We start from the raw sequence: 12,116 nt of genomic DNA on the forward strand, positions 1-12,116 counted from the left end.
AGTGGGAAATGGGCCTTGTTTTTATTTAGGATGAAGGAGAAAGACTTACAAGAAAAGACTACTAGCGTCTCAACCCTCCAGGCACTCATAGGCCTTGTCTAGATGAGGAAAAAGATTCATTTTTTATTTAAAAAATGTGCTAGGTATTATATTTTAAGTGGTGTTTAGAAGTATGTTAGCACTTAGCACAGACAGGTTTAAAACCTTTTAAAATGTGTTAGCAGGCCTCTCTTTCAATCATAATTTCTTTAACCCTATGAAATAAGAAAATTCTCTTTCTGAGTAAAACACTAGAAAGTGGAAATTTTGACCACTTCATTGGTTAACTTTGAAAACAAGCCATAGTCCTTTGGGGATGGGTCCTGCTTTGAGCAGGGGGTTGGACTAGATGACCTCCTGAGGTCCCTTCCAACCCTGATATTCTATGATTCTATGTAATGAGGAAAAAAAAACATAATTCATTTCCTATATAGTCTATCTACTATAGATCAACCTTGTACAATCTAGAAGAAGTCTGCCTTATAGTCACATAAGCCATTTATTAGGGGTTCATGGAGTTTACATTCCTTGGATGACCTGGATAAAGTCTAATTCCTTTCACAACCTTTAGAATTCTGAAGCATGTCTGACACAAAACAGAAACTGCAACAAAAACCAAATCAGGTTATAGAGTTATCCATCATGCCAAGCAACTTAAGGCAAGTCACAAAGTAAGTTGCACAACAGGAGCTTATTAATCAGTAAAACCCTGAGGGCTCTATTTATCACAAAATTAATTTTCTGTGGAATCTGTTGGAGACTTTGCAGGGATTACCTGTTTGACACTCATGACAACTAATCCTACTTCAGTAAAATTCCAAGCTCAGGCTGTAAAGAACAGATTTTCCAGTTGGGGCAACACCCCTTTCCTTGAAGAGCCTCAAGCTATACCTCCAAAGACGACATATGGAGTGTGGCACACACACAAGATCAGGTTCATATAACTGAACATGCTTGGATAGAGAACATTTATTAATAAGAGAAAAAGCTTACTGCCCTAGTGACGCCATCGCTGAAACACAAGTCAACATGCCGCTGAGTACACAAGCTCATTCTTGCACCTCATACTGCACTCTAAACTGTTCCTGTAAATTACAGTTTTCACCCAGCACAGAGGGCCAAGTACATTGGAGCATGAGAGGGTAAAAGAAGTGACACACACAGGGCTTATCCAGTTCTGTACTGAAAACCAAACAGTGAATGCTGGTTGAAATTCACCTCGGTCTGCATCACCTGCCATAATACTACAGGGGCTGCTATTATAGTGTCAGCCCTTACAGACAGTTACCACCCCACAGAAGCTGAAGTTATTCAGTTGTTTCCTATTCTAAGTGTAGGAAAATAATTCAATTTTATCATATTGCAGACTGTTCTCCTATATAGTCTATCTACTATAGATACCCTTGCATAGCCTAGAAGAAGTTTCTCTTATGGTCACATTAGCTATTTATTCGGGGTCCATGGGATTTACCTTCTCCCCCATTTCTTTCTGGGGTAAGACACTAAACCAGATGGTGTCAGTATGTAGCAAAAGGAGAATGACACCAGAACCATGTGAAGCCATAAAATTCTGTCCACCCATGTCTCCCTGAAACTCTGGGCAGAATACCAGAGAAACATGAACTTTATCTGACATAAGCCATGTATGTCACAGGACTTTCAGTAGAATTTATAGAGCATGTTTTCATTTAGCAAGCACTGCCATAGAGAGCACCAGTACAGGACATGTTGCTGCTACTAGCATATGTTCTAATACCAAGAGCAGGGCCATCCCTAGGGGGTGGGGCCCTGGACATAGGTGCCAAGTTTCTATCTGCTGGGGAGTGCTCCCCCTGGCTCCGCCCAGGCCCCACCCCCATTCCACTCCTTCCCCCAAGGCCCCACCCCTGCCCCACCTGGTTCCACCCCCTCCCCCGATCGCACTGAGCCCTTGCTCCTCTCCTCTCCCCCACAGTGCCTCTAGATGCAGCAAAACAGCTGATCGGTGGTAGGTGCTGGGAGGGAGGGGAAGGTGCTGATCAGTGGGGCCTGCCGATGGGCAGGAGGCACTGGGGAGAGAGGAGGCTTCTCTTTGCCCCCCCCACACCCATCGCCTCACCTCCCCACCTGCCTCTTCACAAAGCGCAGGGTCCCCCAAAGCATGGAGCCCAGGGTGGTTGCCCCAATTTGCCATACTCTAGGGATGGCTCTGACCAAGAGCAAAGAAAATGACAGAAAAGGGAGCTGAATGGAGTAACAATTTAGTTTAAGTGACCCTGATATTTCATATATTCAATGGCTTAATATTACAAAAGATAGTTCAGTTTCCTCTTCCCAAGAATGGTGTTTGAAATATTGTATTAGTTCTGTCTGGAATGGAATTCGGTGTCATGTAATGCATCCTTAGCAATGTTTGGCTTGTGTGCATTTCCACTGTCTGGATATTTAAAACCCAAGACCGGCATCGATCAAGAATGTGAAAGGCAACCAAAGCATCTCTCTCTGGTATGTCGTTTATTTCCAGTTGCCGCAAGAACATTTGCTGTTCAATGCCAGTCCAAAGCAAGGCAGCCTATCACAAATCATGACATATAACCAGCCCTCCTATTTAACCTCTAAAAAAAAGCTCTACTACTAATATTGCCAGACTTGACGTAATCTTTGTGTATCAAGAAAGGAGAGAAGAACTGCTGCAGTTTCTTATAGTTAGGAATGAAGCCCAATGCCCTGAGGGAACAACAACTGTTACATAATGCAACAGGTTGCCTGCTCACCAGCACATATTACCAGAAACATATCACCCTGATTCATTACTCACTGCACTTGGCTCCCCATTAAGCAGGGTCTAGTTCAAGGCTGCTGTACTGATTTTCAGAGACCTGCTTGTACTGGAGCTAGCTACCTAACAGATCTCTTCTTCCATGACAATGACCTCACACGACAGCAGCTTGAATCAACTAGAAAAAAAAGCTGACAAAGAGGGTAAGACTTATTCACACAGCAATTGCACTAAACAGATAAATCAGCTCAAGCCTACTACTGGCCAATGTCAAATTTCAAATTCCTGAGCAAGTTCATAACGAAGCCAGACAAAGTAAGTAATGTAATTTCACAGTCTCAAACCAGCCCCCAAGAAAGTTCTCTGTCCTGCACAGATGAGATTTACCCTTATTGTAGAGAATTCCCTAGTGTCAGAGGAACAAAGCTGTCAACCATGGTCTTCATCCCAGGGCTTTAGGTATCCCGGGCCCAGGCAATGGAGAGCCTTGAAGATAAAGACTGAGACCTTAAACTTGATTCAATATCCTATGGGAAGCCAGTGTAGAGAGAGGAGGACAGATCTGACGTGCTCGCGGTAGCCCACACTGCTGAAGAGACACACTTGAGTATTCTGTACTACTTGGGAATTTCCTAAGTGCAAGCCAATCAGAGATGATGGCGTGTTACTTGCGAACATTGCTATGTGAGAGCTTTGTATCAACAAGGAATCCAAGACTACTCCTAAACCACTGACCAGATTGATCAGGCATGAGTGGTACCTTCAACCAAAGGAGATCATATAATGGTGGCAAATTACTCAAAATGCTTTGCCCACCATCATCATCTCTCTTATTCTGGTTCAGCTTCAGCCAGCTGCTGTTCATCCATGAGCTGGTCTCGTGCAGGCATTGGGCTATCTTAGTAGTAGTGGTGTGGTGAAGGATAAGCAGAGCTTTGTCTCATCTATGTATGCCGGCACTTGAATTCATGTCTAATCACTTCCTCTAGTAGTTGCATGTAGATGTTGAATAGGACTGGTGAAAAAAATGTATCCTTGTGGGATTCTACAGGTGAGGGGGCTTGAGGTAGAGGTACAGTTTCCCATCCTTGGGAATTGGCTGTCTCTCTCTAGGAGGGGCTCATACCCTTTTAGCACATTACCCTGGACTGTTGCCATTTCTCTCAGGTGAAAGCTGCAAGGAGTCCAGGAAGATGAGAATGAATGACTGCCCTCTATTCACTGGCAGGAGGAGATCATCCATCAGTGCCACTAAAGTGGTTTCAATTCCCTATCCTGCTCTGAATCCAGATTACTCATGTACATGCGTCTGTTGAGCCCATCTGTAGCATGGTTGAGAACTTGGGTGACGAAGAGGTTGAACAGCACAGGGGCAAGGACACAACCTTGTTTGACTCCATTTGAAATGGGAAAGAAGTCAGTGAGATCTCCGTTAAAAAGTACTTGACCTTGCATCCCCTCATGAAATAAACGAATGATCTTTACCAGTTTTGGTGGGCAACCAAGTTTGCTGAGGATCATCCATAATCCTTTTCTACTGATTGTATCAAATGCTTTTGTCAGATAGATGAAAACACTGAACAGATTCATGTTTTGTTTGATACCTTTTTCTTGTATTTGCCTGATACTGAAAATCATGTCTATGGTGCTACAACCAGGTCTGAATACGCACTGAGTCTCAAGTAGATTGGCTTCTGAAACAGATGAAATCAGTCGGTTCAAAAGGACACAAGCAAAGATTTTTCCAGTGACAAATAGGAGAGATATCCCATGGTAGTTATCACAGACCATTTTGCTGCCTTTATTTTTAAATAAAGGAATAATTGTGGCATCTCTGAAGTCTTGTGGCATTTCTTCACTGTCCCAGATGTTAATAAGCATCTTCTGGAGTGTTACCACCACTTTTTGGACCTGCAGATTTATATATTTCTGCCGGTATTCCATCTCTGCCCGAGGACTTTCCTGAGCTCAAAGTGATTGCCTTTTCTATTTCTTCAAGTGAGGGTGGTGAGTCAAGGTGGTGCTAAATAGGTGTTTGAGGTCTCTGATTAATAGCACTTGTTCTAATTGAGGATGGTCCGTTCAGTAGTTGGCTGAAATGTTAAACCCATCTCTGTTCCAGTAAGGGTGGCAATACCATATCTTGCTACCCTTTCTTCTGTGCTGCTGCTGGTGGCGGCTCTGCCTTCAGAGCTGGGCTCCTGGCCAGCAGCCACCACTTTCCAGCTGCCCAGATCTGAAGGCAGCTCTGACTGCCACCGCTAGCAGCAGTGAAGTTGCAAAGGTAGCAATACTGCAAACCCCCCCCTTACAATAAACTTGCCAACCCCCCATGATTCCTTTTTGGGTCAGGACTCCTACAGTTACAACACTAAAATTTCAGATTTAAATAGCTGAAATCCTGAAATTTATGATTTTTTAAATCCCATGATTGTGAAATTGAACAAAATGGACCATGAATTTGGTAAGGCCCTAACTATATGTCATTTAATGCCAATAGTTGCAACCACATTTATCTCAATATCATCTTTACTTCAAGCAAGCCTGGATTTAGTACTGTGCCACCTAAAAAAACCATGACATGGATCTGGAAATGGTATATTTCCTGACTCCTACCTTCAGAGGTTTTCCAGCGTTTCCACAGATCCTCAATGGTGATATGTTTGTCTTCTCTGTGCAGATGGCTGTGTTTATTGGAAGCATCTTTATATTTCATGTCTTCTCTGATAAACTGAGGAAGAAAAGAAAGTTTGATTAAATTTTAACAGTAAACAAGCCTAGTTCTTAACAGGGAAACTGGAAGTAGATCAGTAGACATGCTTTTTGCATCTGCCCTGTACAAATGGCACTATTTAGTTAAGCTTCTAAAGTAGTCAACCTACATAATTAATTCAACATTCTTATAAATTTTGAATTGGAATGTAATAAACCCTGGGAAAACAATGTTGCACTTGTGAGGATATTAGTCAAATTGAAGTGTGTGGTTAACATACTCCAAAGATTAACAGCTAGTCACCACAAACATCCCAAACAAGTTCTATCTCATGCTTTTATATTCTATGGACATTCACCTGTCTGAAGGCAAGCCCACATGATAGGGTTTGAAAGTGTGCCAGTGCTTTATAAACCAGCAGTTATTTGTCCATCTTGAATCCCATTATATCAGTTAAATGAAACTAATAGTTAGCTTTCTCCCACCTCTCAAAGTCTTATGACTAGACACCAAAAGATCACGTTCTGCCTCATTAAATCTAGTTGTTAACATACAATTCATCTTCAGCCGTGGGTTTATTTTATTGTGATGCATGATCAAGAGAATGGTTATATTCTACACACATAAATAGTACATAGTAAACTTACAATTGGCAATAATGTACGGGAAGCCTTTGGCAAAATCGTAACGTGAATGTTAATAAGCACATAAAAATTGTTAAAAAGTGGGATCCTATCTATCAGTGTATATTGCTCATTTATGTGTACCACAGTCATTTAGTTTAATACTTCAAAGTCACTAGTAATTAGGTACTAAAAACATTTACCAGACATGTACAACCAAGAAAAATTAAGGTGAGGGCTGTTGTGATAATTTGGCCTACAAGTTTACCCTAAGCATATGAAAGTTCATAAAACATTACAATAATCAATAATAAACGCTGGTGGGAACATGTATGAAAGAGAGACAGAAAAACTAAATTAGTCAAAACATGGAGAGCCAAGTTAATATGATTCATGGACTATGTTAAAATCATGCTTGGTAAAAACAGATGATATGAAATCTGAAATTAATGAGCCAAAATTGCTGTTGGATATTAGGTCTAATTGGTGCAAAAACAATGCAGACACAGGCTATTCCAACCATCGTTCCCTTAATGGATCTTTAAAGAAAGACTCAGGGGGAAGTGGGGGGGAGAACAATGGGGAAGAACAGACAGAGGCTACTGAAGCAAACTTCACCATCATGGCTGTCACCACCACTATATCCTGGGAGCCCGGGCCTTCATTCCCTGTGATCTTGAAAGATGCCCTGGCCAGAGAGAGGTATCCAGATGAATCGGGACCCCTACCACAAGGGTAGTCTTATTTTTTGTCAAGGTCCAAAGTTCTTGGTCAAGGTATAGTCAAGGTCCAGAATCCAGAGAAAATAATTTAAAAAAAATGATAAGTACATTAAAAGATTTCAAGGTCTGTTCAAAAGCACATGAGAGTCCAGATTTGGCATGCGGTCCGCCTATTGACTACCTCTGGTCTACCAGATTCAGCTGAATCCCAATCAGCAGCTATCATGAAATGGGATCGGACTTGAACATCAGCAGCTATAACAACAGCTCTAGCCCATCTCAAATAACGTCTCTTTTCCACAAAAGAGGAACTATTATCATTTTTATACCATCTAGGACTGTAAAACAAAGGGAGTTGTCCTTCTGAAAACTCTCTCCAGCTAAGGGGAAAGGGAACAAGAAATGCTATTAAAATGAAAGTGATACTTTATACTTGACATTTCAAACACTGTTTCTCCTTTTCTTTATCTTTAATAAAAGGTTAAAGGATTTTTAGTTGTGTTTGAGCCATGGTACCAAACAGGCTGACATCTCTGTAAAACAAACCCCAGACTGTAACCTCACTACTGACACCTCAAAGCTATACTGAGGTGGCGAGTACTCTGCACAGTCCTCTTGTGCTGTATGTCCTCTGCACAAGGGTGCAGGTAGAGTCCTCCCTTCTTCACGATAAGACGAGTTCGTCATGGGGGCACTCTACCACTAAAACCCCAAGCAGGGGACAAGAGGGAAATAACACAGTGCAGGGCAGCAGGGCTGTGACGCAGTGAGGTACCCAAGGGAGGGTACCTTTAATCTGGCCATGGGGAAAGAATCTCTCATTTAAGCCCTTTGTACCAGGGCCCAGTCTGCCCATTTTTACCCTGAGACCAAACACTTCTGGAGGGAGAAAAGAAATCAGGAGAAAGATACAAACTACAAGGCAGCAGGGCTTTGCAAGAAGATACAATGTAGAATGGGAGAAAAGGAGGTCTGTGACAGGAGCAATTGCCAGCAAGCAATTTCCCTGTGCAAATTCCTGCTCTGACATCCTACAAAGAGAAATGGAGTCAAAGACATAGACATCACTGAGGTTGCATCCAGGGAAAGGTTTTCCTCTGGGGTTGAGGTCAATTGCCATATCTCATTGTAGAAACAAGCAAACATCTCAGGCTCTTCCACACTGAACAATGAAAGCCTTGCTGAACTTTGTCTCAACTCTTAGCTGTCCCCCTCACTCTGATCAGAGCAGTTCTGTATCCTTTGGACCACTACGTGGCCTGTCAGAGAATCTGCCCCTTCGGTCCCTACAATCTTCACTTTTGGCCAAACGGTTACTGTTTCCTGAAGGAATTCTATCACTCCTATTATAGTTCCTCATTTGCCACGCATCACGGTGACTTTCCCCTTCCCTACGCTTTCGTGGTTCCTTTTAATATAGATGAAAGAATGGTGTTTGGAGAAAAGATTTAGGTTCATTAGGAACTGGGAAAGGTTTAGGGAAAGGAGGAGCCCACACAGGAAAGATGGGCTCCAACTAAACCAACAGAATCAGATTGCTGAACTGTAAAATTAAAAAGGTGGAAGAAAGGTTTTTAAACTGAGGACTGGGGGAAAGCCAACAGGGGTGAAGGTGCACATGGTTCAGACAGGGACGCCTGTTAGGGGAGGATTTATTAAAGGGGATACTGTATATCCTAGTAAAGAGGAGGGGATAGAAGTTGATAAAATACAGGCAGAAACTGAAGAGAAATAGACAAATGGAAAAAACAAACCAAAAAAAGAGTCCCATTCAATAACATCACATGAAGGCAGATAACTAAATATTGACAAATTGTATTAGTGCTTGCATACAAATGCTACAAGTCTAAGATGGATTAACTTTAGTGCCTGGCATTAAATGAGGATATTGATATAACAGGAATCACAGAAACTTAGTGGAATGATGATAATCTATGGGACACAGTAATATCGGGATACAAAATATGTAGGAATGACAGTAGGTCTTGTGGGTGGAGCACTACCACTGTATGTGAAAGAAGCGGGGGATAGCTCAGTAGTTTGAGCATTGGCCTGCTAAACCCAGGGTTATGAATTCAATCCTTGAGGGGGCCATTTAGGGATTTGGGGGAAAAAAAATCTATCTAGGGATTGGTCCTGCTTTGAGCAGGGGGTTAGACTAGATGACCCTCCCTAAAGTCCCTTCCAACCCTGATATTCTATGAATTTCATAAAAATCAAACTGTACCATAGAATCTCTATTATATAAATGTCATGTTTCAATAAGAGTATAGCTATCAGAATATACTTAATCTGACCAGGATGTTGAAATCACTGTGAAATGCTCAGGGAAATTAGAGCCTACAAAAGCAAAAAGCACAACAACAGTATGGGAATTTCAACTATCCCTATTTTGACTGGGTACGTGTCACCTCTGCAGGATCGCAGCAAAGAGTCCTGTGGCACCTTATAGACTAACAGACGTTTTGGATGTGATGCAGAGATAAAATTTCTGCACACCATGAATGACTGATGCCTGGAGCACCCAGTCCTGGAACCCACAATGTGAGAGGCAATTCTTGATTTAATCCTCAGTGGAGCACAGGATCTGGTCTAAGAATTGAACATAGCCAAACTGCTCAGCAACAACGACCATAATGTAATTAAATTTAACAGACTTGCAAGGGGGGAAATAGCAAAGAAACCCATCACGGTAGCATTTAACTTCAAAAAGGGGAACTACACCAAAAAAAAGAGGAAGATAAATACACAAAAATTAAAAAAAGAACAGTTCACAAGAGTGAAATGCCTGCAAGCTGCAGGAAAACTTTTAAACAGTACCATAATACAGATTCAAGCTACAAATATACCCAAAATTCAAAAACAGTAAGAGGATCAAAAATATGACACCAGGGCTACACAAAGTAAAAGAGGCCAAAATACATCCTTTAAAAATTGGAACTCAACTCCTACAGAGAAAAATAGGAAGGAGCATAAACTCTGGCAAGCCAAGGGTGAAACTAAACAGGAAAAAAAATTTTTTTTAAGTACATCTGAAGCAGGTAGCCTACCAAATCATCAGTGGGGCAGTAGATGATCAAGGTGTTAAAAGACCACTCAAGGAAGACAAAGCCATTGCAGAGAAGCTAAATGAATTCTTTGCATTGGTCTTCACTGAACAGCACACAAGGGAGATTCCCACACCTGAGCCTCTCTTTTTAGGTGATAAATCTGAGAAAATGTCCCAGTCTGTGTTAATAGAGAACATTTTGGAACAAATTGATAAATTAAACAGTAATGAGTCACCAGGACCAGATGACATTCATCCAAGAGTTCTGAAGGAACTCAAATTGCAGAACTGTGGCATGTAACCTATGGCTTAAATCAGCTTCTGTACCAGCTGACTGGCAGATAGCTAACGTGAAACCAATTTTTAAAAAAGGCTCCAGAGTCGATCTGACTATTATGGGCCTAACTCAAGTACCAGGAGATTGCTTAAACTATAGGAAGAGTTAATGTGGCTTTTGTAAAGGAAAATCATGCCTCACTAATCTATAAGAACTCTTTGGGGGGTGGGAGGGAATTCATGGATAAGAGTGATCCAGTCAATATAGTGTACTTCAACTTTCAGATAAGGTTCCTCACCAAAGGCTCTTAAGCAAAAGAAGCCGTCATGAGATAAAAAGTAAGGTCCTCTCATGGACCAGTAACTGGTTAAAAGACATGAAATGAGGTGTAGAATAAATGGCAAGTTTTCTCAATGGAGAGAGGTAAATAACAGCCCCCCCCCCCAAGGATTTGTACTGGGACCTGTGCCGTTCAACATATTCATAAGTGATCTGAAACAAGGGGTGAACAGTGAGGCGACAAGGTTTGCACACAACACTAAATTACTCAAGATACTTAAGTCCAAAGCTGACTGCAAAGAGTTAAAGGGATCTCACTAAACTGGGTGACTGGACAATGAAACGGCAGACAAAATTCAACACTGATAAATGCAAAATAATGCACATTGGAAAATAATCTCAACTATACACACAAAATGATGGGGTCTAAATTAGCTGTTATGACTAGAAAGATTTTGGAGTCAGAGGAATAGTTCTCTGAAAACATCTGCTCAATGTACAGTAGTAAAAAAAGCAGAACATTAGGAACAAGATAGACAGTAAGCCAGAAAATATTACAATGCCACTATATAAATCCATGCCCACAGTCACCCCAAGTCAAAAAATATCTTAGAATTGGAAAAGGTGTAGAGAAGGGCAAAAAAAATTATTAGGGTTATGAAAAAGCTTCCATATGAGGAGAGATTAAAAAGACTGGGACTTCAGTTTAAAAAAGAGGGGGATGTGATACAAGTCTATAAAATCATGAATCTTGTGGAGAAAGTGAATAAGGAAGTGTTATTTACCCCTTCACATAATACAAGAATTAGGAGTCACCCAATGAAATTAATAGGAAGCAGGTTTAAAACAAACAAAAGTAAGTGTTTCTTTAAATAATACGCAGTCTACCTATGTAACTTGTTGCTGGGGATGCTGTGAAGACCAAAAGTATAACAGGGTTCAAAAAAGAATTAGATAAGTTCATACAGGATAGGTCCATCAGTGGTTATTAGCCAAGATGCAACTCAACGCTCTGGGTGTCCCTAAACCTCTGACTATCAGAAACTGGGACTGGACAATAAAGAATGGGTCACTCAATAACTGCCTTGTTCTGTTCATTCCCTCTGAAACATCTGTCAGAGGATGTGATATTGGCCTAGATGGACCATTGGTCTGACCCAGCATGACTGTTCTTATTCTCCTATGTTCTTACACGTCAGTCTCTCAGGATGGGGCACTTACTTGGGCTCCCCCTCTTGGGCAAGAGGACATGATCCCCTTCTGAACAGACAGCATCAGTTTGCTCGATCATTGACCCAACTTGTGGCCATGGGAAGCCCTGCTTCTTCACAAGTTTTTGTCCTGTGCAACAGTTCAGATACAGAGACATATATAAAGCCAAAAGGAGACCAAATCCATTTCTATTTTCAGAATCTCTCTGCACAGGCTAATTGGAAGAGTTCACCTGTTGTCACTCCGGGTGGTCTTTTTATAGAAGAGCAACAAGGCTGCAGGTGAGTTCAACTGATACCAACTGATTCCCATCAAACAGAGCCTGAATTATTTCATGTTTCAGCAGATATGCTCCACTCTGGCAGCACTGACTTCCCTTGATACCAAAGCACACAGGTGTTTGAATGGGACTTTTGTCCTTTTCCAAGAATGCTGAGGAAGGTG

At 41.5% G+C, this 12,116-nt stretch overlaps 1 protein-coding gene across 1 annotated transcript in view; it reads right to left on the reverse strand.

The window, feature by feature from the left end:
- Positions 1-12,116, reverse strand: part of STIM2 (stromal interaction molecule 2) — a 135,722-nt gene that overhangs the window by 31,899 nt on the left and 91,707 nt on the right. The window contains exon 3 of the mRNA XM_045019731.1: positions 5,414-5,528. Coding sequence (XP_044875666.1) covers positions 5,414-5,528 — 115 coding nt within the window. The remainder of the gene's footprint in view (positions 1-5,413; positions 5,529-12,116) is intronic.

The sequence above is a fragment of the Mauremys mutica genome, chromosome 5 (genome assembly GCF_020497125.1).
Source record: "Mauremys mutica isolate MM-2020 ecotype Southern chromosome 5, ASM2049712v1, whole genome shotgun sequence".
NCBI classification, from domain to species: Eukaryota; Metazoa; Chordata; order Testudines; family Geoemydidae; genus Mauremys; species Mauremys mutica.